The following is a 22379-nucleotide window of genomic DNA, read 5'->3' as shown; positions in this document are numbered from 1 at the left end:
ATCCATTCCTCAATCCCAGGGTTAATCCCTGCTCCTTGCAGCTGCTCCAGCTGTCCAAACCCTGCTGTGGTCTCACCTTCCTTCATCCCAGACTTTCCATCCTGCTGCTGTCAGACATTCCCAGACCCCCTGATTTTTGGTGTGGGTGTGTCCTGGTTTGGGGACAGGTGTCTGCCAATACAGGCAAGAGCTTCTCTTGGAATGGAGAATGGAAACCCCCTCCCTCCAAATTATTATTGTAATTTTGAAATGAAGAGGCTCTCAGGCAAAGAGATGGGAATTAGGAATAACAGTTCTTTACTAGGAAAATTAAAATAGAAATGCAGCATTACACAGAACAATCCCAGCCCTGCCAGAGTCAGAATCCAAGCTGACACCCGTCAGTCAGTCAGGGTGTTGGCACAGTCCCATTCAATGGTGGCTGCATCCTCCTGCAGGGGCAGATGTGGTTCAGCTGGAGCAGTGCTCCTGGAGAAGGTGCAGTTTCCTCTGAAGCTCCAGGGATGATGTGCAAAGGTCTGGTTTTCCTCTGGAATCCAGTGGGAAGAAGGTTCCTTGGTGTCCCAAATCTCAGTTTTTATCTGGGTAGGAAAGGCTTGGCTGCTCCCCTGGCTGGAGCATCTCCCATGGGATGATGGAATTTTATCAGTCATGCCCTGGGACTCACTGGCCATGAACAGGAGATATCTCCTGGAGGGAGGATGGGCTGTGGGAAGATAAAGATGATTGCCCAGCTGGTTTAAAGATGGCCCATGAGCAGATAATGTGTGCAGGAGATCAGGGGCACTGCCCCAGCTGGGTTAACAGATGGGACAGAATGCACATTTCTGGAGTACACAGAATTCACATTTCTGGAATACACAGAATGCACATTGCTGGAATACACAGAATTCACATTTCTGGCCACATCAACCCAACACAGGGTGCAGGTGCAGGAGCTGGGCTGTCTTGGCACAGCCCCAGCCTCCCAAAATCTCCTTTTCCACAGGACAACCTTCAAGGAATTCGCAGAGAAGCACGGCCGGGACCAGCGCTTCCGCCTCGTCCAGAAGAAGAAGGACCAGGAGCATTTCTTCAATCAGTTCATCCTTATTCTCAAGAAGAGGGACAAGGAGAACAGGATTCGGCTGCGGAAAATGAGATAAAAATGAGATAAAAGCAGCTGGAAGGGGCAATAAAGGCAGGCTGGCTGCGGGAGGGGATCCCAAGGAAGGATGAAACGCTCGGGGACTGTGAATCCCTGCACTCTGATTTCTCCCTGAAGAATTCAGGAAGACCCCTGACTCACTGACTGCACAGGGGTCCAGCAGCACCCCCAGGAGTGGGGGATCCTGAGGGAAAACTGCCTGTGGACGGAGCCTGGGCAGCACCCACTGCAGCTGGGACCAACGGGAAGGACCTTTCTCAAAGAATTAATGTTTCATATTGAAGCTCTCTTTTGTACAACATCCCCAGTTTGATGCATTTCTAATTGCCATGATACGTCGATCCCTTAATTGTTTTAATTATGCAAATTACTTGTAATAGACACAAGTTACGACTCCAATGCAGATTTATAATTAAGCAGAAGCAGATGCCATCCAGAGCAATCTCAAGGCATTTCCATCATTTTTGGGGAACTGTCTCAAGCAATCTTTGGGCAACTCTGCATTTCCACCAAGTGTGTGGGGTCTGATGGTCTGCAGGACCCACTCCCACTGCTCATCCATCTCTGTCCAGTCCTGAGTAGTAGTAATCAGCTATTAATTGTTAATCTTGGTGAAGAGTGTGAAAACCTTGGCACATGTTCCGATCCAGAACTTCCAGCCCCAGTTCTGTGGTGAAGCCATCCCAGTCGGATTTGGGTTCTGTTCCTGTGCGTGAAGAGTCTGCATGAGATTTTTCTCATCATATTTGTACAAATAAATATTTAACTTTTGTAATTAAGAAGCATTTCAGGCCTGTTTTCAGAGGGGTTTCAGGGGTGATTTTCAGAATCTCTTCTTTTCAAAGAGTTTGGTTTGGTCTTTTTTTTTGGTTTTTTTGGTGTTTTTTTTGCCAGAACTCAAGTGGAAATGCTGTCAGGGCCAGGATGGGTTGTTGGGGTGGGCTGGATCTTTGTGGGTCCCTTCCAACTCTGAGATCCATGAAATAATGGGGAAAACACCACAGGGCTGGGCTGGTATTTTTACTGGAGAGATGGGAAACCAGAGGGGGCTCCTGCCAATCTTGATTTGTGTGCAAATTCCAGTGGGATCCATCAGAAATCTGAGGATATTGGGAACAAAAGAGTCACGCTGACTCCACAAGGTAGGATGTTGTGGCTGGAGGAACATCAGGACATCTCTGTGCTGCTCCAAAGATGCTCTGATTGCAATTTCTCTATCAGGAGACCTACATTTGAAATTATTGCTCCCTAAATCCTAAATAGATTTCTGTTTGCTTGGAGTGAGGGGGTTACTTTAACTCACAGTCATTTTTATTTCACTGTGTGCTGGATATTTTCATAATCAAGGAGCTAAAGGAATTTTCTGCTGCCTTGGAAAAACGAACTTGGAATAATTGAGAGTGGCAGAAGGAGTGGGGATGGCTCCCAGTGCCAGGGGCAGGGCTGGTGGGATACTGGGGAGGAATTCTGTGGGGTGGGAGGGACAGGGAAAAGGGATTCTCCAGGCCCCAGGTGCTGCTGTCCTGCTCCCAGCAGCTGCTCCAGGATTTCCCAGCTCCGAGGGATCTCCTGGGTGTGCCCTGCTCAGGTGAGTCCCTGGGGCTTTTGGATTGCTGCATTATCTTAAAATTTTCAAGGTGGAGAAACGTTTCAAGGAGTGGAATGGTTTGAATGGTTTTAAATGGTTTTGAATGTTTTTGCATGGTTTTAAACGTTTTTGAATGTTTTTTGATGGCTTTGAATGTTTTTTTCATGGGTTTTTATGGTTTTAAATGTGGTTAATGATTTTGAATGGTTTTTAATGGTTTTCATGTTTTTCAATGGTTTTTTATGTTTTTTGATGGTTTTGAATGGTTTTTGATGGTTTTAAATGTTTTGAATGCTTTTTAATGGTTTTAATGTTTTTGAATGTTTTTGAATGGTTTTGAATGGTTTTGAATGGTTTTTAATGATTTTTAATGTTTTTTAATGGTTTTTGATGGTTGAGAATGGTTTTAATGTTTTTGAATGGCTTTTGAATGGTTTTGAATGGTTTTGAATGGTTTTTAATGATTTTTAATGTTTTTTAATGGTTTTTGATGGTTGAGAATGGTTTTAATGTTTTTGAATGGCTTTTGAATGGTTTTTTAATGGTTTTAATGTTTTTGAATGGTTTCTTAATGGTTTTGAATGGTTTTGGAGGGTTTTTGATGGTTGTGAATGGATTTTGATGGTTTTTGATGGTTGTGAATGGTTTAAATGTTTTTGAATGGTTTTTGAATGGTTTTGAATGGTTTTGAATGGTTTTGGAGGGTTTTTGATGGTTGTGAATGGATTTTGATGGTTTTTTATGGTTTTAAATGGTTTTGAATGGTTTTCAGTTCAACCAAGAGCGTTGAAAAACAGCCCTGAAACTTCCCCAGATACCCAGGCCAGGGCTTGGGGAGCAGATGAATTTGGAGTTTTTGGGTCAGTGGGGAGGAGAATGAACCCAGGGAACGCCCAGATGGAGCTGGGGTTTGCCTCCCCGGGGACAGGACTCTGCAAATTAGCAAAGCTGCAATTAGAAGCTAAATGAAGGTGGGGTGGGCTGCCAAGGGCTCGAGTTTGTTCATTTTGGCTTCACTGTGGTGCCAATAAAATGCTGATAATGGCTTTGCTTGGCTGAGGGGAGGAGCAGTTTGTGTGCTGACATCCTTGGCTGGGCTCTGCTGGTCTGAACCCAAGATAAACAGGAGGGAAAATCACAGGTGATGATGTTATGTGGCTTTTATTGATTCAGGTAAAATGCAGAGTCCTTGGGGAACAAATTGTGCACAGAGTGGGCAATGTGCAGATGTGCAAAATATTATTTTGGGAGGTTTTAGTGAGTTTGGGTGTTTTGTTTTTTTTTTTCTCTGCTTTTCAGCCTCTTAACAAGGCTACAGATTTTTTAGTGGTTGAGCAAGAGTTAAAGCCATTTTGCTTCACTTTTTGAAGTACTTTGTGACTGTTTTGTTTGTTTTTTTTTTCTTAGTTCTTCATATTTTGATTTCTTTACTTTGGTAAATACTGCTTTCCTCCCATTCCCCTGGGAGCAGGCTTCCCTATTGCTGTGATCATTGTTGGGACAGCTAATCCTGAGCAGAAATGAGGAGAAGTCAGAGAAATGGAAACAAATGATGGCAAAGTTCCCAGGAGATGCCAAATTCACTCTCCTGGATTCACAGCAAGATGCTCTGGGTTTGCTCCTGATGTCCATACATTGAATTTCCTTGGCAGCCACTCTGGGAATTGCTGGCTCTTCCCACAGAATTCACTTTTCTGGGAGCTCTCTGGGATCCAGGCACTTTTCTGGGTTTTTTCCATTTGCTCATCCTGGGGTTGTTGTGTTTAAAGCCTCACACTGGGAAGGGAAACTGGGAGAAACTGGGAATGCAGAAATGATGTTTTTCCCTGGAAAGGGGATGGAGTTTTCCCCTTTCTGCAGAGACAGACCTGGAGCTGGCTTGGAGCTTTCCAGGAGTTTGTGAGAAATTCCTCTCACACACTGAGCTGGCTCAGCCCTGACTGGATGCTTCATATTTGTCAGAACTGAACTTTTCCCCTCCTCTCCTGTGAGGGAGGGAGGAACCTACAAAAAACCTCCAACTGCTTTTTGATCCACTGTATTTCCTCATCCAGGTGCTCAGCAGTGTCTGGCTTTGGGGGAGAATCAATGATTTATTTATTTTTGTTCTTTTATTTACAGTCCTCTCATCTTCACTGCAGACCACAACCCCATCCCTTCTCCTTCTCCTTCTCCTTCTCCTTCTCCTTCTCCTTCTCCTTCTCCTTCTCCTTCTCCTTCTCCTTCTCCTTCTCCTTCTCCTTCTCCTTCTCCTTCTCCTTCTCCTTCTCCTTCTCCTTCTCCTTCTCCTTCTTTAATATAAGTGAATAATTTGCCAATATTTAACTCTGAGGATAATTTCCAAGGTAAATAATTGAGTGGTCTGGCTTGGAAGGGACCTTAAAAATCATCTCCTTTCCCCCAGAGCTTTCTGTAGCTGATCATTTTGGAGTCAGCTGCTGATAAAAATGAAGGGTTTGATAAAAAAAAAGGCAAAGAAGTCTTTGCCAGTTCACTGAACATTCTCTGAACACTCCTCTTCCTTCTCAGCTTGTTATTTATTTAGAGAGGGGAAAAAAAACCTGTCCTTGTAAATTCTCTGCTTGTTTAAAGTGCACATTTCAAGGACACTGGAGTCTCCAGCTCTTCTGGGAAGTTTCTGAGCTGGGAGGACTCACTGAAATCTTCCCAAATGAATTTTTCCACATTTACCTGTCAGAATCAATTTGGCCATCATTGGTTTTGAACCAGTGACAGCTGGTGGGGATTAACCATCAAAATTCCCAGTTTGCTGTGGCTGTCCCTGGATCCCTGGCAGTGTCCCAGGTGTCCCTGCCCTGGCAGGGGTGGCACTGGGGTGGATTTGGGGTCCCTCCAACCCAAACCAGTCAGTTCTTAGATCTTGGATCCTTTACCCCATGAAACAATTTTTTTTAAATATATATTTCTCCTTTTTCTCTTTGAAAAGCCTTTCCCTGGAATCACAGCAAAGCTGTGCTTCTACTTGGAACAGGCAGTGCCTGCAAAACAAGAACATATTTAACTTTAAAGAGCATTTTTAATAAAGACCTTCTCCATCTGAGGGGGTTGTGATTGTAGGCACGGTAAGCTGAGACTTTCAAGGCCCGTGTTTTGTTTGTATTGAAAATAATTTTCCCCTCAGATGTGATGTTTTTTCCTCCTAAAAGAATAAAATATTGATTTAATAATTCAGACACAGTCAGCTGGAGGTTGATGTGTCTGGATCTTCTGCACTGATCTCTTACAAATCGTTTTTATGGTTTTATTGTGAAACAAAAGCTGCTCCAAAATCCTCTCTAAAACACCCAGTGTAGCTGGGATGTTGCAAAGGGAGGGAAGATCCTCTTCTGCAGAGCTGGGGGTGATTCCCAGAGACTGGAGGGGGTGACAGCCCCGTGGGTGGCACTGGGGACACACAGGGCAGAGTTAAAGGAACAAAGCAGGGATTTATCAAAACCCTTCCAAGGGTTCAGCTTGGGCAGTGCAGAGCCCAGGAGTGTTTGGAGTCTTTGTGTGGGGCTGGACGGTGTGGGACAAAACTCCAGAGCTCTGTTGAAGCTGAAGGTTGCAGCGGCAGTTTGTTATAAAAGAGCCTGATAGGGGCTGCCCAGCCCAGAGCAGGAGAGAGAGATAAAGGAGAGAGAGAGAGAAGAGGGAGAAGAGAGGAAGAGGAGTAAGAGAGCGATTTCCCGTTTGCAATACAATAAATCTTCTTCCATGGTGAATATTCTAATTTCCACTAACCAATCTAACACAAGATACAAATTCTACAGCATTTACACACAGCCTATAGGAATCCTTATATTAGCACAGTGTGTTCCATTTTAAACTCTAAGATCTGATCTTTGGACCCTGGCAAGTCCTTTGGACCTTTGGAGTTGCTCTCTGGCCGAGGGCATTGTTCTATCAGGAGGGGATTAATTACCTTCAGGGCCATCCCATTGTTTCATGGCAATTCAGTAACTGAGGCTTGGCATCTCAAACGTGGCTTTCATTCCAATCTCGTTCATGGTTTCAGACTCTGGGCATTCATATTTGCAAGATTTCTCTGTTCCATCTTTTCCAACACAAGAGCCCAGGGTGGATCCCAGTCAGGAGTTTCACCCTTTGATCAGTTTGGGTCCATCCCACACTGGGGTCACTGCCCAGCCCCAGCTCCAGGCTCTGCAGTCCCACCCTCCCAGATTCTCTCCCCAATTCTCTCTGGTTGCATTTTTGGGGCTGGAGCTGCAGCGTGTCCTTGGTTCTGGGCTGGGAAAGGATTGTTGTGAGACTGAGCTGGGAGGAGAACTTGGGACACTTTGTGTGGAGCTCAGGGTTATGAACTAATGCAGGGCAGAACTGGGAAATAGAAAAACTCAAATTAAAGTCATCCCTGGGGGCTCCTGGCAGTGCTGGTTGGCCTCAGTGGGCTCCAGGAGCTTTTCCACCCCCCAGTTCTGTGGCTCTGAGCAGCTCCCATGGCCCAGGCTGGGGAAGGTGAGGTGACATTTTGGGTGCTGGCACTGGGGCTGCCACCCCTGCTGGGCTCTCACTGACCCTCGGGGCTGCTGCCCTGGGAATGCAGGGAATTTCTGGGAATACAGGGAATTTCTAGAAATAAAAGGAATTTCTGGATATACAGGGAATTTCTGGAATTAAAGGGAATTTCTGGATATACAGGGAATTTCTGGAATTAAAGGGAATTTCTGGAATTAAAGGGAATTTCTGGACATAAAAATGGAATTTCTGGAAATACAGGGATTTCTTGGAAATACAGGGACTTCTTGGAAATAAAAGGGAATTTCTGGAAATAAAGGGAATCCCTGGATATACAGAGAATTTCTGGAAAATAAAGGGAATTTCTGGTAATAAAAGGAATTTCTGGAATTAAAGGGAATTCCTTGAAATAAAAAGGGAATTTCTGGACATAAAGGGAATTCCTGGGTGCTGCAGTCCCTGGGGGGTGTGGGCTCAGTCAGTGACCAGTGGCTGTGGCTGAAGAGCCAGGAAAGGTCCCAGCACTGCACAATTGATGGGCTCTTCTCTTCTCTGGCACTGGCAGAAGTCCAGGCGAGGCACTGATGGATTTTTGGCTTCTCACTAATTAAAAATGAGTAAAACTTTCAAATCACTGCTGCTGCTTTCTGCTGCTGAGGACTCAGCAGTGAACAGACAGAGTTTGCTCCATGTCAGCTTCTGAAATTGCTACAGCAAAAACTCCATTGCCCTGGGATGCTTCGGGGAAAGCAGAGCAGTGAACTGCTTTAAAATTAAAGTCTTTGCTTTGGGCAGTTTTTGAGACAAAAAAAAAAAAAAAAAAATCCATTTTGCCTTATAATTAAAAAAAAAACAAAAAACAAAACAAGCAAAGGAAACAACAAATTCCAGTGCAGAAATGAAGAGCAGAACTATCCTGCTTCCATGAGCTGCATGAGTCAGGTTTATCTGTAAATTATTCTGTTTACTGGGAGAGGTGACTCCAGAAGGACGTGGAGCTGCTGGGAAAGGCAACACTTTCCTCTCAGCTTTGCTGTGTCTTTAAGTATTCCACACTAGTCCTCTGCTTGGAGAAAAGTTTTGCCCGAGGGGAAATCCTGGAGAAAAGAAACCAAAAACGCTGTGAGGTTGTTTGTGTCATGCCCTGGGGATGAGAGGGGAGATGGTGGGCAGAGCTCAGAGAGGGAATGGCTGGGATGGGAATGCTGGGGAATCCCATTATCCCATTATCCCATCCCATTATCCCATCCCATCCCATCCCTGTATCCCATCCCATTATCCCATCCCATCCCATTATCCCATTATCCCATCCCATCATCCCATCCCATTATCCCATCCCATCCCATTATCCCATCCCATTATCCCATCCCATCCCATCCCATCCCATTATCCCATCCCATTATCCCATCCCATTATCCCATCCCATTATCCCATCCCATTATCCCATCCCATTATCCCATCCCATTATCCCATCCCATTATCCCATCCCATCCCATCCCAGCCCATTATCCCATCCCATTACCCCATCCCAGCCCCAAACCCAAATCCTGTTCCCAGATCCCTGCCCTGCTCCTCCACCCCTTCAATCCTGGTTGCTCTGGCAGGAGGAAGGATTTCCTTTCCCTCTCTGCTGCTTGTGCTGTGCAAGGAGCTTGTGATTATCTGTGAGTGATAAAACCCCAGTGCTGATAAATCCTTTGTGTTTCCCACCTGGAGCCTGCGGGGGCTGGGCAGGATAAGGGGTTTTCTCTAACGTGTTTATTTTGAAGCAGCAGGAAAGGTGAGGAGTGTTCCTGACTCCAGAACACTCAGGAACACGAGGCTTTACATTTTTAATCTCCCCTCTCTCCTCCCCGTGGCTCCTTGATGTGTTTAGCAGTCTTCTCCCAGCAATGGGAGCTGGAGCTTAAGGAATAGGAAAAATCAGAGTATTCCCTGCCTGGGCCATGTGTTGGGCTCAGCCCTGATGGGGCACCGAGGGCCACACTTCCATATGAGCATCCCGAGGGTTGCCAGGGAAACCAAGCTGGAACCAGCCACGTTCCTCTCAGCAGAGAGCTCGAGCTGATTCCCAGCTCAGCCAGAGCCAGCCAAGGAAAACACGGCAGGCTGGTGAGCCCTGGGGCTGCTGCCCGTGATAGCCCAGAGCCAGCAGTGCCAGCAGAGCCAGCTGTGCCAGCTGTGCCAGCAGTGCCAGCAGTGCAGCAGTGCCAGCAGTGCCAGCTGTGCAGCAGTGCCAGCAGTGCCAGCAGTGCAGCAGTGCCAGCAGTGCCAGCTGTGCAGCAGTGCCAGCAGTGCCAGCAGTGCCAGCAGTGCCAGCAGTGCCAGCAGTGACAGCAGTGACAGCAGTGACAGCAGTGACAGCAGTGCAGCAGTGACAGCAGTGCCAGCTGTGCAGCAGTGACAGCAGTGCAGCAGTGCCAGCAGTGCCAGCAGTGCCAGCAGTGCCAGCAGTGCCAGCAGTGACAGCAGTGCAGCAGTGCCAGCAGTGCCAGCAGTGCCAGCAGTGCCAGCAGTGCCGGCACTGACAGCAGTGACTGCAGTGCCAGCAGTGCAGCAGTGCCAGCAGTGCAGCAGTGACAGCAGTGCAGCAGTGCCAGCAGTGCCAGCAGTGCAGCAGTGCCAGCAGTGACAGCAGTGCCAGCAGTGACAGCAGTGCCAGCAGTGACAGCAGTGACTGCAGTGACTGCAGTGCAGCAGTGCAGCAGTGACAGCAGTGCAGCAGTGACAGCAGTGCCAGCAGTGCAGCAGTGACAGCAGTGCCAGCAGTGCCAGCAGTGCCAGCAGTGACAGCAGTGACAGCAGTGACAGCAGTGACAGCAGTGCCAGCAGAGCCAGCTGTGCAGCAGTGACAGCAGTGCAGCAGTGCCAGCAGTGACAGCAGTGCAGCAGTGACAGCAGTGCAGCAGTGACAGCAGTGACAGCAGTGACAGCAGTGACAGCAGTTCAGCAGTGACAGCAGTGCAGCAGTGACAGCAGTGACAGCAGTGCCAGCAGTGACAGCAGTGCAGCAGTGACAGCAGTGCCAGCAGTGACAGCAGTGCAGCAGTGCCAGCAGTGCCAGCAGTGCAGCAGTGACAGCAGTGCAGCAGTGCCAGCAGTGCAGCAGTGACTGCAGTGACAGCAGTGCCAGCAGTGACAGCAGTGCAGCAGTGACAGCAGTGCCAGCAGAGCCAGCTGTGCAGCAGTGACAGCAGTGCAGCAGTGACAGCAGTGCCAGCAGTGCCAGCAGTGACAGCAGTGACAGCAGTGCCAGCAGTGCCAGCAGTGACAGCAGTGCCAGCAGTGACAGCAGTGACAGCAGTGACAGCAGTGCAGCAGTGCAGCAGTGACAGCAGTGCAGCAGTGACAGCAGTGACAGCAGTGACAGCAGTGACAGCTGTGCCAGCAGTGCCAGCAGTGCAGCAGTGACAGCAGTGACAGCAGTGCAGCAGTGACAGCAGTGCAGCAGTGACAGCAGTGCCAGCAGTGCCAGCAGTGCCAGCAGTGACAGCAGTGCCAGCAGTGCAGCAGTGACAGCAGTGACAGCAGTGCAGCAGTGCAGCAGTGCAGCAGTGCAGCAGTGACAGCAGTGACAGCAGTGACAGCAGTGCAGCAGTGCAGCAGTGCCAGCAGTGCCAGCTGTGCCAGCAGTGACAGCAGTGCCAGCAGTGCAGCAGTGCCAGCAGTGACAGCAGTGACAGCAGTGCCAGCAGTGCCAGCAGTGCCAGCAGTGACAGCAGTGACAGCAGTGACAGCAGTGCAGCAGTGCAGCAGTGACAGCAGTGCAGCAGTGACAGCAGTGACAGCAGTGACAGCAGTGACAGCAGTGCAGCAGTGACAGCAGTGACAGCAGTGACAGCAGTGACAGCAGTGACAGCTGTGCCAGCAGTGACAGCAGTGACAGCAGTGTGGTTCAGCTGGAGCAGTGCTCCTGGAGAAGGTGCAGTTTCCTCTGAAGCTCCAGGGATGATGTGCAAAGGTCTGGTTTTCCTCTGGGATCCAGTGGGAAGAAGGTTCCTTCGTGTCCAAATCTCAGTTTTTATCTGGGTAGGAAAGGCTTGGCTCCTCCCCTGGCTGGAGCATCTCCCAGTGGGATGATGGAATTTTATCAGTCATGCCCTGGGACTCACTGGCCATGAACAGGAGATATCTCCTGGAGGGAGGATGGGCTGTGGGAAGATAAAGATGATTGCCCAGCTGGTTTAAAGATGGCCCATGAGCAGATAATGTGTGCCAGGAGATCAGGGGCACTGCCCCAGCTGGGTTAACAGATGGGACAGAATTCACATTTCTGGAATACACAGAATTCACATTTCTGCCACATCAACCCAACTCACTGTGCTGTGAGCCCAGCCCCTGCCCAGCTGGGATTATCCTTGACTCGACTTTGCTGATCTCTCTGTGTTCTGCTCTGTGCTTGTCCTTCCAAACTGCAGCTCCTGTTTTTTCGCTCTAATTCCTGAACTCGATTATCCACTCTCCCCAGTGTTTAAGCCAGTTTTGGTTCATTTGTTTCACACTTATCTTTTTCAAAACCTGTTTGTGTTTTCGGTTTAACTCATTTAACTTTTGTTTTCCTGCCTCTCTTGCCACCATTTCCCATCTCTCCCCTCAGTTATGTTATAGCTGATAATTCATGCTCAGGGGATAAAAAAAGGCAGATTTTGCCCCTGCTGAGGAGCTGTGGGAATGTCCCCAGACAGGGATGACACAGCCTGGCTGATGGAGGCAGAAATTTCTCCTTTCCCAGGTTCATGAAGCAGCCCAGCACCTTTATCCCTGTGTGTAATCAACATTTCCAACAGCTCCTGCTCCCCTCATCTCCTGATGGAAGGGGAAGCATTCAATTAGCAAACAGAGGCTCTAAAAGGGTGATTAACCAGAGCTCAGGAAATAATAAACCCATTTAACGAGCAAGGGCTTTCTCAGCTGCCATTTAAGCACTTTTGTTCTTTGCAAGCAGCAGAGCTGCAGCCGAGGAGCATCTCTGTGCTGTGATACCCACGGGAGCATTCCAGAGCTGTTCTGGATACTCACTCATTCCAGAGCTGTTCTGGGTATTCACTCATTCCAGAGCTGTTCTGGATATTCCAGAGCTGTTCTGGATACTCACTCATTCCAGAGCTGTTCTGGATATTCCAAAGCTGTTCTGGATACTCACTCATTCCAAAGCTGTTCTGGATATTCACTCATTCCAGAGCTGTTCTGGATACTCACTCATTCCAGAGCTGTTCTGGATATTCCCAGTCCCTGCTGGGCTCTGGCTGGGGAATGCTGGAATGCCAGAGGATGCTGAGGATGAGTTCCCAGCTCTTGCACAAGGACAAGGAAAATGGAATTTCCCCCTGCTCTCCTTTCCTGCAGCTCTGTTTTCCCCTGGCTGCTGCTGTCCCAGCCAAGGGACACCTTTGTCCCACCAAGGAGTGACAGGTGAAGGGTGGGAGTGACAGAGCTAAGCCTAGACAAGCTTGAAAAGAGTTTTACACGCCCCAGCCCGCAGCCACTGCTCTGCAGAGCCACATCACAGGAAATTGGATTTTGTTATCGCTAAAAAGTCTCATTTTTGCAAGGAAGTGCCACTGTAAAAGTTTCTTTTCAGCAGGAGAAAATATTCTTCCCTGATTGACTGTGTGGCTAAGCCAAGTCCAGGAAGGGGAGCAGATTGTGCTTCATGGAAGTAATTTCTTTAATCTCGTGGCTGCTTGAAGGCTGCAGTGTGTGTTGTGAGGATCACAGGGAGCTGGTTTATTACTGCTGGGATTGCTGCTCTGCCCGGGCTCAGGCACTGCTTAATGGAAATCCCTGTGCCTCTTCCTGGAGATCACATCTCCCTCATTAATCTTTTAATGTGCTTCAGAGAGAAAAGAGAACAAGGCTGGGCTTTCTGCCTTTGTAGCAGAGTGTTTGGGATTTGTGCTCTGCCCTTTCCTCTGCTGTTTCCCGAGCTCCAGCAGTTTTCCAGGGCATTAAACCAGGAAAACCCCCTGAGGGCTCTGCCCAGCCCGGCTCCAGGAATTCAGCATTCCCAGGGTGGGGCTGAGGAGAGGGGCAGCTTCACCTGGCTCAGGGCTCCCGGACAGTGTGAGGATGCTCCAAACCCTCCAGCCTGGCCCTGGACATTCCCTGGACATTCCAGCTGCTCTGGGCACCCTGTGCCAGGGTTTACATCAACATCTGGACTAGTGAGCTGTTAATATTTAACCCTCGTTGTGGAAAGCAGGCTCTGAGGAGTGAGCTGCTCCTCCCCTGGGGATGCAGGAGCTGGAAAATCAGCGAGAGGCATCACCTCGGTGGGAATCAATCTTCCCAGTCGTTCAATTGATCAGCAGAGCCAGTCCCTGATTCCAAACAAGGGGAGTCATTATTGAAAGAAAGTCATTAACTGAGGGAGAGCTTTTATTGACTGGGCTGTTCTGCACATTGGGGCTGGTTTGTGTGGGAGGGGAAGGAAATCGCTGGGATGTCCCTGGAAGGAGTCCTGGGGGTGGAGCAGGTCCCACCTGAGCAGGGAAACCCCCAAATTCGGTAAATCAGAAATATGAAATGATTAAAAACCCGAGTCCAAGGGCAGGCTGGGCAGGGCTGGGGTGCTGGGAGGGGTCCCTGCAGGGCAGGGCTGGCACTGGTGGGCTCAGTGCCCCTTCCAGCCCAAACCACGGGGATTCTGTTCCTGGGTCCTGCCCAGGGTGCCCAAAGCACCCGGGCCAGAGGGAAATGGGCAGTGTGGGGCTGCAGAGGGGCAGGGTCCATCCTCCAGCACGGCATTCCCGGCGGGCTGCTCTGCCAGGACTGGGATCCTGTTTGACTCTGGATAGGAAATGTGCTCTGTTTGCTGGAGCTGCCCTGGCAGCCCTGGCCAGGTGACACAGGGCAGGGATCTGTCCTGCCCACCCACACACCGTGCTGGGGGACAGGACCATCTTCTCCTTGTGAATAAAAGGAATGAGGGGATGGGATGAGCTCCTCTCTCATTCCAGCTCCATCTGTCTCGGGTTTTCTGCTGCTGGCCTTTGTTATTGAGTCTGAGTTCATCCCCTGATTACCAGCTCTGCCTGCTGCACCCTGTTTGTTCCAGCTGATGGAGAGCACCGAGTGCTCCTGTGCCTGTGCAGCCCTGGGAGAAAGTGGGGGTGGGATCCCAAATCCCTGCTCTGGGGGATGCACTGGGATCCGAAATCCCTGTACTGTGGGATGCACTGGGATCCCAAATCCCTGTTCTGTGGGAAGTACTGGGATCCCAAATCCCTGTTCTGGGGGATGTACTGGGATCCCAAATCCCTCTTCTGGGGGATGCAGTGGGATCCCAAATCCCTGTTCTGTGGGAAGCACTGGGATCCCAAATCTTTGTTCTGGGGAAAGCAGTTTGGGATCCCAAATCCCTGTTCTGGGGGAAGCACTGGGATCCCAAATCTTTGTTCTGGGGAAAGCAGTTTGGGATCCCAAATCCCTGTTCTGTGGGAAGCACTGGGATCCCAAATCTTTGTTCTGGGGAAAGCAGTTTGGGATCCCAAATCCCTGTTCTGAGGGAAGCAGTGGGATCCCAAATCCCTGTTCTGGGGGATGCACTGGGATCCCAAATCCCTGTTCTGGGGGATGCACTGGGATCCCAAATCCCTGCTCTGTGGGAAGCAGTGGGATCCCAAACCCACTCCTCTGTGTGACCCCAGACCCAGCAGGGCTCAGGCTGGCTCTGTTCCTTGGGGACAATCTGCTCACGGTGGGTTTGAAACATGAATCAGTAACAAACCGAGCAAGCCAGCAGCAGTTTGAGCAAAGCAGCAGAAAACTCTGGAATGATGAGGGGGTGTGGGGGATCTCTGCTCTGAGGCTGAGCAGGGCTTTATTTTCAGAGAAATCAGGAGACACCAAAGCCTCTCCATCCCTCACTTTGTGTTTCCAGCAGCTCCAGTTCAGGTCTCTCACTCTTTCCATGCTGCTCCTCTGGGTTCATTCAAAGCTCCACCTGCCTCTCCCTGCAATCAGTAACGTTAATTAACACCCCAAACTGAAAAGTTACAGGAATTTATTGATCAAATTGATTCTGGCTGTGATCAGAGATTGATCCAAGCCCCCCATGACTGCAGTCTGTCCCCAGGGGGGGTACTCAGGGCTGGGAGTGGCAGGGCAGGCACCCAAAATCACCACAAACACCCCATCCTTCCAGAATGGGATGGGATGGGATGGGATGGGATGGGATGGGATGGGATGGGATGGGATGGGATGGGATGGGATGGGATGGGATGGGATGGGATGGGATGGGATGGGATGGGATGGAATGGGATGGGATGGGATGGAATCATTCATTCCCCTGGCTGTGATGGGGAGAAAAATGACATCCTGAGCCAAATGGAATAAACAGCAGAATGTGATTTAATGGTGGCTAACTCGTTCTAATTCATGCTTGGCACTTTGGGGCACTGGTTTGGGTTTCACGTTCTTTTGGCTGGAAGGGAATTGTTTTCCAAGGAATGGATAAAGGAGGGTGTGGCAGGATCCTGGCAGGAGTTTCCCCATGGAAAGGTGCTCAGGCCTTGGCAGGGAGGGTTGGGGTGCCCATCCCTGGAGGTGTCCCAGGAATTCCTGAAGTTTCCTGGCCCCCAGTGGCTGGGGAAGATGTGCAGATGCTGCTGAGAGATAAAAACTCGGATAAGAACCGACCAAAGCAGAACCTTTGGTTGTTTTTGCAGCCTGTGGTGCTGCTGGTGTTTCCCTGCACAGCAGCTCCAGCAGCCCAGCCCAGCCCAGCTCTTCCTGGCACACACAGTCCCAGTGCCTGACTGCACCTTGTGTGCTGATCTCTGACCACCCACTCAGCCGTGGTGAGGAAAAGCCTCTTAGCTGGGATCAGTCCTTCCAAACCAATTAGTTAATCCTGGAATTAGACTGAGCCACCACAGTCTGTGGGCTTTGTTTGCTGCAACCCAGCCCAGCAGGCTGGGCTATTCCCAGGATGGTTTAATATCATTTATTTGGTTGATCTTGTGGGATTTGTGTTGATCTCCCTGCTCCAGGCCAGGCACCTTCCCAGGCAGGGAAAGGCTACAGGGTCCCATCCCCATCCCATCCCATCCCATCATCCCATCCCATCCCCTTATCCCATCCCATCCCATCCCATCCCATCCCATCCCATCCCATTATCCCATCCCATCATCCCATCCCATCCCATCCCATCCATCCCATCCCATCCCAGTATCCCATCCCATCCCATCCATCCCATCCCATCCCAGAATCCCATCCCATCCCATCCCATCCCATCCCATCATCCCATCCCATCCCATCCCATCCCATCCCATCCCATCCCATCCCATCCCATCCCATCCCATCCCATCCCATCCCATCCCATCCCATCCCATCCCATCCCATCCCATCCCATCCCATCCCATCCCATCCCATCCCCATCCCATCCCATCCCCATCCCATCCCCATCCCCATCCCCATCCCCATCCCATCCCATCCACATCCCATCCCCATCCCCTGTGCTCTGGCAGCTCCTTTTCCATGGATTTCTCACTGCAGGATGCTGCTCTGCTTCATGGAAGGCTTTGTTGTCAGTAAAAAAAAAAAAAGTAAGTGAGAAGGAAAATTGGTTCTGCGTTAGGGATTGGTGTTTTATACCCAGCAAGAGAGATCAAGTATCAGGTTTGGTGCCTCTTGCTCATCTCTTTGTAATTCCATGGATCTCTTCAGGATTCCCCTCGGATTTATTTCCTCTTGAACAGAGTTATCCCATCTTGAGTTTTCATCTCCTGACTGATCATGGCAGCTTTCTGCCTGCCCAGCTCTCCTGAGGCAGTGAGGAACACTCAGAGCATTCTCCAAGCAAGGCCACTCTGATATAAAAATACAAATTTAGGGACAAAGATTCTGCACCAGGCCAGATGCAGCCCTTGCTATCTGCAGCCAGCAATGCCACACAGGGAGCACATGAGCCTGGAAATGGTTCCCAGAGCATCCCTACAAGAGATCTTCCAGAATTTATACCAACGTGATAAACTGGCATTCTGGGTTCCCCCAGCTCCTCCCAGCTGTCCTGGCATGTCCTGAGTTGGTTTTTCCTGGTTTTGGCTGGTTTCAGGGAATTGGTGCCATCAGCCCTTCCCTCACTGTGCCACTCAGACCCCTCCAGAGCTCAGGCAGCAACAGACACGAATTTAAACCACAGCAGATCTTGGCCTGATGTGAGTGAGGGGGAGTGAAAAGCCTGAGTTTTGGGTGAAATCCTCGGGAATTTCCTGGAATCTCTCGGGGCACTGCTCCTGTTCCCCTGGGATCCCCCCAGCTCTGCCTGGGGCTCCCATCTGCTCCTTCTCCCTGGGGAATTTGGGAATTCCTCCCTGCTGGGAGCAGCAGCACATCCCCTGGCTGCCACCTCTGCTATTCTGGACACTCTGGATTGGGATAGAACCTGGCTGGGGCTCAGATTTATTCAGCTTTGGTCACAGCTGGTGCCAGCCCGGTGCAGAATGGCCATGAATGAATATTCTCTGTCCCCTCAGGAGCATCCCCAGCTCTGCCCAGCTGCCACACACAGGTGACAACCTGCAGCCACCCCATGCTCTGGGGGCTCCCCTGGGTCCCTGCCCCCTGTTCCTGTCCCTGCAGCTCCCAGGGCTGCTTGCCCAGGGCTTCAGGGACAGAATTGCCAGGGAATTTCTGCACTCTTGGTGCTGCTGGTCCATCTCTCCTGCCAGGGCACCTCTTACCCCAGCGTGATGATCAGAGCAGGCAGGGCTGAATCTGTGATCTGGGCAGGAAAGAGCTGCTATAAAACCTTCTCCACCTTCAGTTCCAGGCTTATCTCAAACACTCAGGCAAATTTAACTTCCTCTTTTTTTTCTTTTTTTTTTTTTTTTCTTTTTTATTTTTTTTTTCTTTCCATTTGGAGCTTATCTCAGATAAAAAGAATATTCTGCACTGATTGAAACTGAGATCAGGAAAATTGGAGCCCCTCTGGCCTGGAGCCAGGCTGGGAGAGCTGGGGGTGCTCACTGAGAGAAGAAGGATCAGGGAGAGCTCAGAGCCCCTGGCAGGGTCTGAAGGGGCTCCAGGAGAGCTGGAGAGGGACTGGGGACAGGGGATGGAGGGACAGGACACAGGGAATGGTTTCCATTCCCCAGAGCATCAATTTCATGGGAGACATGAGAAAAAAACCCTCTTTAATTAACCTTGGGGTGCTTCTGATTCCCCATCCCTGGTTGGTCTGTGGGACATTGCTCTTCTCTTCCCACCCACTGGCATTCCACTCAAGGGTAACTCAGGATTAATCTTGCAGCCACTGGTGGCTCAGCTGAGGATTTATCTTGTTTCCCAAAGAGCAGAGCTCAGCCTTGTGAATCACATCAGTGTCACTGCCCAGACAGCTCAGGATTAATGGGTGTTTTCCTTCAAAATCTGATCTTTGCAAAAGGAAATTCTTCATGCACTTTATTTTTATCACCCCTGCCACGCCAGCACTTAGCTGCAGGGAGGGCTCTGAGGAGGAGGAATCTGGAGCTGGAGCCAGAACTGTGGGTGCAGGTGGGTTTGTGGGGCTGCACCAGGTGTTCATTCCCTCCACAGGGCCAGGAGAAAGGCTGGAAATGTGGAATCACCCAGAAAGTTCTGGAAGAGAATCATAGAACAGTGGCAGCCTTGGGTTGGAAAAGAAATAAAGGAAATAAAGGCAATAAATCCATCCCACTGAGCAGATGGAAATACGGGCAGCTCAGTGAGGGGCCGTGGGGCAGCACAAGAGATTTTGGCTTTTTCCAATTTCCTCCTTGTTATCAGGGGCTGTTCTGGCTGGAGAACTCCTGAGCCTTGGAGTAGAAACTCCTTTCCCAGCAATCAGAAATGTAATAGGATTCTCCCATCAGCACCCCTGGATTGTGGGATGGTGGCAGTGGCTGTCTTGGGCTGCAATGCAGGATGTGACCAGAAATGTGAATTCTGTGTATCCCAGAAATGTGAATTCTGTCCCATCTGTTACCCCAGCTGGGGCAGTGCCCCTGATCTCCTGGCACACATTATCTGCTCATGGGCCATCTTTAACCCAGCTGGGCAATCATCTTTATCTTCCCACAGCCCATCCTCCCTCCAGGAGATATCTCCTGTTCATGGCCACTGAGTCCCAGGGCATGACTGATAAAATTCCATCATCCCACTGGGAGATGCTCCAGCCAGGGGAGGAGCCAAGCCTTTCCTACCCAGATAAAAACTGAGATTTGGGACACCAAGGCACCTTCTTCCCACTGGATTCCAGAGGAAAACCAGACCTTTCACATCATCCCTGGAGCTTCAGAGGAAACTGCACCTTCTCCAGGAGCACTGCTCCAGCTGAACCACATCTGCCCCTGCAGGAGGATGCAGCCACCATTGAATGGGACTGTGCCAACACCCTGACTGACTGACGGGTGTCAGCTTGGATTCTGACTCTGGCAGGGCTGGGATTGTTCTGTGTAATACTGCATTGCTAGTTTAATTTTCCTAGTAAAGAACTGTTATTCCTAATTCCCCTATCTTTGCCTGAGAGCCCCTTAATTTCACAATTATAATAATAATTTGGAGGGAGGGGGTTCACATTCTCCATTTCAGAGAGAAGCTCCTGTCTCTATTGGCAGACACCTGTCCCCAAACCAGGACACACAGAATCACCACCCCACGATTCCAGAGCTGCCAGTGCAGGTATCTCCCAGCCAGGGATAATAACAGGAAAAATAAATATTAAATCTTTCCAAATTAGCTGAACCCAGCGTCCCCAGCAACATCAAAGCAGTCTCTCCTAAAAAAGAGGAATGTTTCACTTTAGTCCGAGGAGATGAGAGGGAATGGCAATGAAATGGAAAATTATCAATCACCAGAATTTCCTTCAGAGCCTGAAACTGAAATATTCCATGATCAGAGAGGGAAAGTCATGGGTTTAACCTGGCCAGAGCCAGGCCCAGTGGAGCTGCACCCTGATCGAGGATTTCTTTTGAAGATCCACTGCTTGATTTGAGAATATCAGATGGAATAAATAACAAGAGCATCAGCCCAGAGCAGGAGCTGAAAGATAAATGTCAGGGGCTGAAATTGAGAGGAGAGGGGCAAGGGATGGATGCCAGGAGCCACCAACCATCATCTGGCACCAGGACAGAGCTGTGGCTTAGCCTGCTCCTGCTGGCACTAATTACACACTAATTACACATTGACTGGGACTATTAACCCACCACTAATTACACCCTGAGCATCTCACAGAACAGAATCTCACCAGGGTGGCCTCGTGTCCTGAAGGAGGATGGACCTTGCAACTTGGGAAGTATCTGGGAATATTCTCTTTAGAACAATCCCTGGAAATTCCCTGTGGGTTCCCCTGGAAAAAGGGACCTGCAGGAGCAGAGGGACAGCCAGGAAGCTGAATTTTTCCATCATTTTTGAATCCATTTATATCAATTTATACATCATACAACTCCCCTACTCTCCTCTTTAAGTAGATGAAAAGGCTTAATTGGTTTCCCTGGAAGAGAGAAGAGCTCAGGCTGGTCACAGAGCAAACAACAATAATTTGCTTTTCCTCTTCTATTCAGGAGAAGTCGATCCAGACGTTACAAGAGCACTTTAAATTCTGTTTATTCTGCTCGTACAAGCCCAGTGCTGCTGTTTTGCCAGGCTCACAAAGCACAAACCCTGCTAAGCCAGACATTAATAACTGAAAATCTTGGGGGGGCTGGGGAGGCTGGGCAGCGATGTGCTGCTCATCCCACTGGTCCCAGCTGAGGAAAGGGGTCAAAGGGAGCCCCAAAGCAGGAGCCAAGCCCCAAACAAGGGGATTTGGGGCCTGGGGGTGTTTTAGGGGGTTTTGGGGTCTCCCCCATATTTTAGGGTCCCCCTCAAACCCCAGATTTCCCCCCCTACAGGAGACAAATCCCAAAGACCCCCTGAACAAAGGGAGCCCCAAAACAGGAGCCAAACCCCAAACAAGAGGATTTGGGATTTGGGGACACCACAGTGAGATGACAATGACACCACAATGACATCTCACAATGACATCTCACAATGACATCTCACAATGACACCACAGTGACATCACAGTGACACTCCAATGACAATACACTGACACCATGGTGACCCCACAATGACATCTCACTGTGACACCACAATGACACCACAATGACATCTCACAATGACACCACAGTGACATCACAGTGACACTCCAATGACAATACACTGACACCATGGTGACCCCACAATGACATCTCACTGTGACACCACAATGACACCACAATGACATCTCACAATGACACCACAGTGACATCACAGTGACACTCCAATGACAATACACTGACACCATGGTGACCCCACAATGACATTTCACAGTGACACCATAATCAGTCCATGGTGACACCACAGTGACATCTCACAATGGCACCCCAATGACAATGCAGTACTCAGCAATAATGGGTGATCCTCCTACCCACACCCTATTTATATTGCTATTTTATTGCTATTTTTATCACTATTTTTTGTTGTTTCTTTCCCCCTCCATCCCCTCCATCCCACTGCCCTGGTCCTGCTCCCCAGCTCCTGCCTGGAACCCTCAGGAGATCCCTGCAGTGAGTGTGGAGCTGGGAATTCCCATTTCCATGAGCTGTGAACCTGCCTGGGATCCCCAGGAGATCCCTGCAGCCCCAGGGATGAGTGTGGAGCTGGGAATTCCCATTTCCATGAGCTGTGAACCTGCCTGGAATCCCCAGGAGATCCCTGCAGCCCCAGGGAGGAGTGTGGAGCTGGGAATTCCCATTTCCACACCCTGTGCTGTGTGTGGTGATTTGGGCTGTGCCAGGAGCAGCCAGAGGAGGGAACACACGGCCAGTGCAGCACCTGGAACTGGTTTTCACCTGCAGATGAACTGTCCTGGGGGAGCAGATCCCAGAGCCACATTCACACAGCAGAATTTATTTCCCTTTCAAGGTGCTGACAGCTCCAGGAGGCTGCTGGAGCCCCACACCAAAAAGCAGCTGGGATGAGCTGGGGAAGCCCAGCAGAGCAGGAGCAAAGCCAGCAGGTAACAAGAATAGAAATCCCTCATTAACATTTCATTCCAAGGCTTCATCCATTTTTTGTGAGGCCAACTGACTCTTGCAGCTCCCAAAATTCACATCAGATAAACCCAGATTTTTTTTTTTTTTTCCTCAGCTGTTGCTGTGCTCAGGGCTGCTCAGAACT

General features: G+C 49.7%; 2 protein-coding genes across 2 annotated transcripts in view; one reads left to right on the top strand and one right to left on the bottom strand.

Annotated features, from left to right (window-relative positions):
• TCERG1L (transcription elongation regulator 1 like) overlaps positions 1-1924 on the top strand; it is a 47255-nt gene extending 45331 nt beyond the window's left edge. Inside the window, exon 13 of the mRNA XM_056494280.1 lies at positions 989-1924. Within this exon, the coding sequence (XP_056350255.1) occupies positions 989-1145 (157 nt within the window). The 3' untranslated portion in view covers positions 1146-1924. The remainder of the gene's footprint in view (positions 1-988) is intronic.
• Positions 1-22379, bottom strand: part of GLRX3 (glutaredoxin 3) — a 339780-nt gene that overhangs the window by 159709 nt on the left and 157692 nt on the right. The gene's annotated exons all lie outside the window — the stretch shown is intronic.

The sequence above is a fragment of the Oenanthe melanoleuca genome, chromosome 6, assembly GCF_029582105.1.
Source record: "Oenanthe melanoleuca isolate GR-GAL-2019-014 chromosome 6, OMel1.0, whole genome shotgun sequence".
NCBI classification, from domain to species: Eukaryota; Metazoa; Chordata; class Aves; order Passeriformes; family Muscicapidae; genus Oenanthe; species Oenanthe melanoleuca.
The sequence above is the reverse complement of the archived record's forward strand: the minus strand, read 5'-3'. Positions and strand labels throughout refer to the sequence as shown.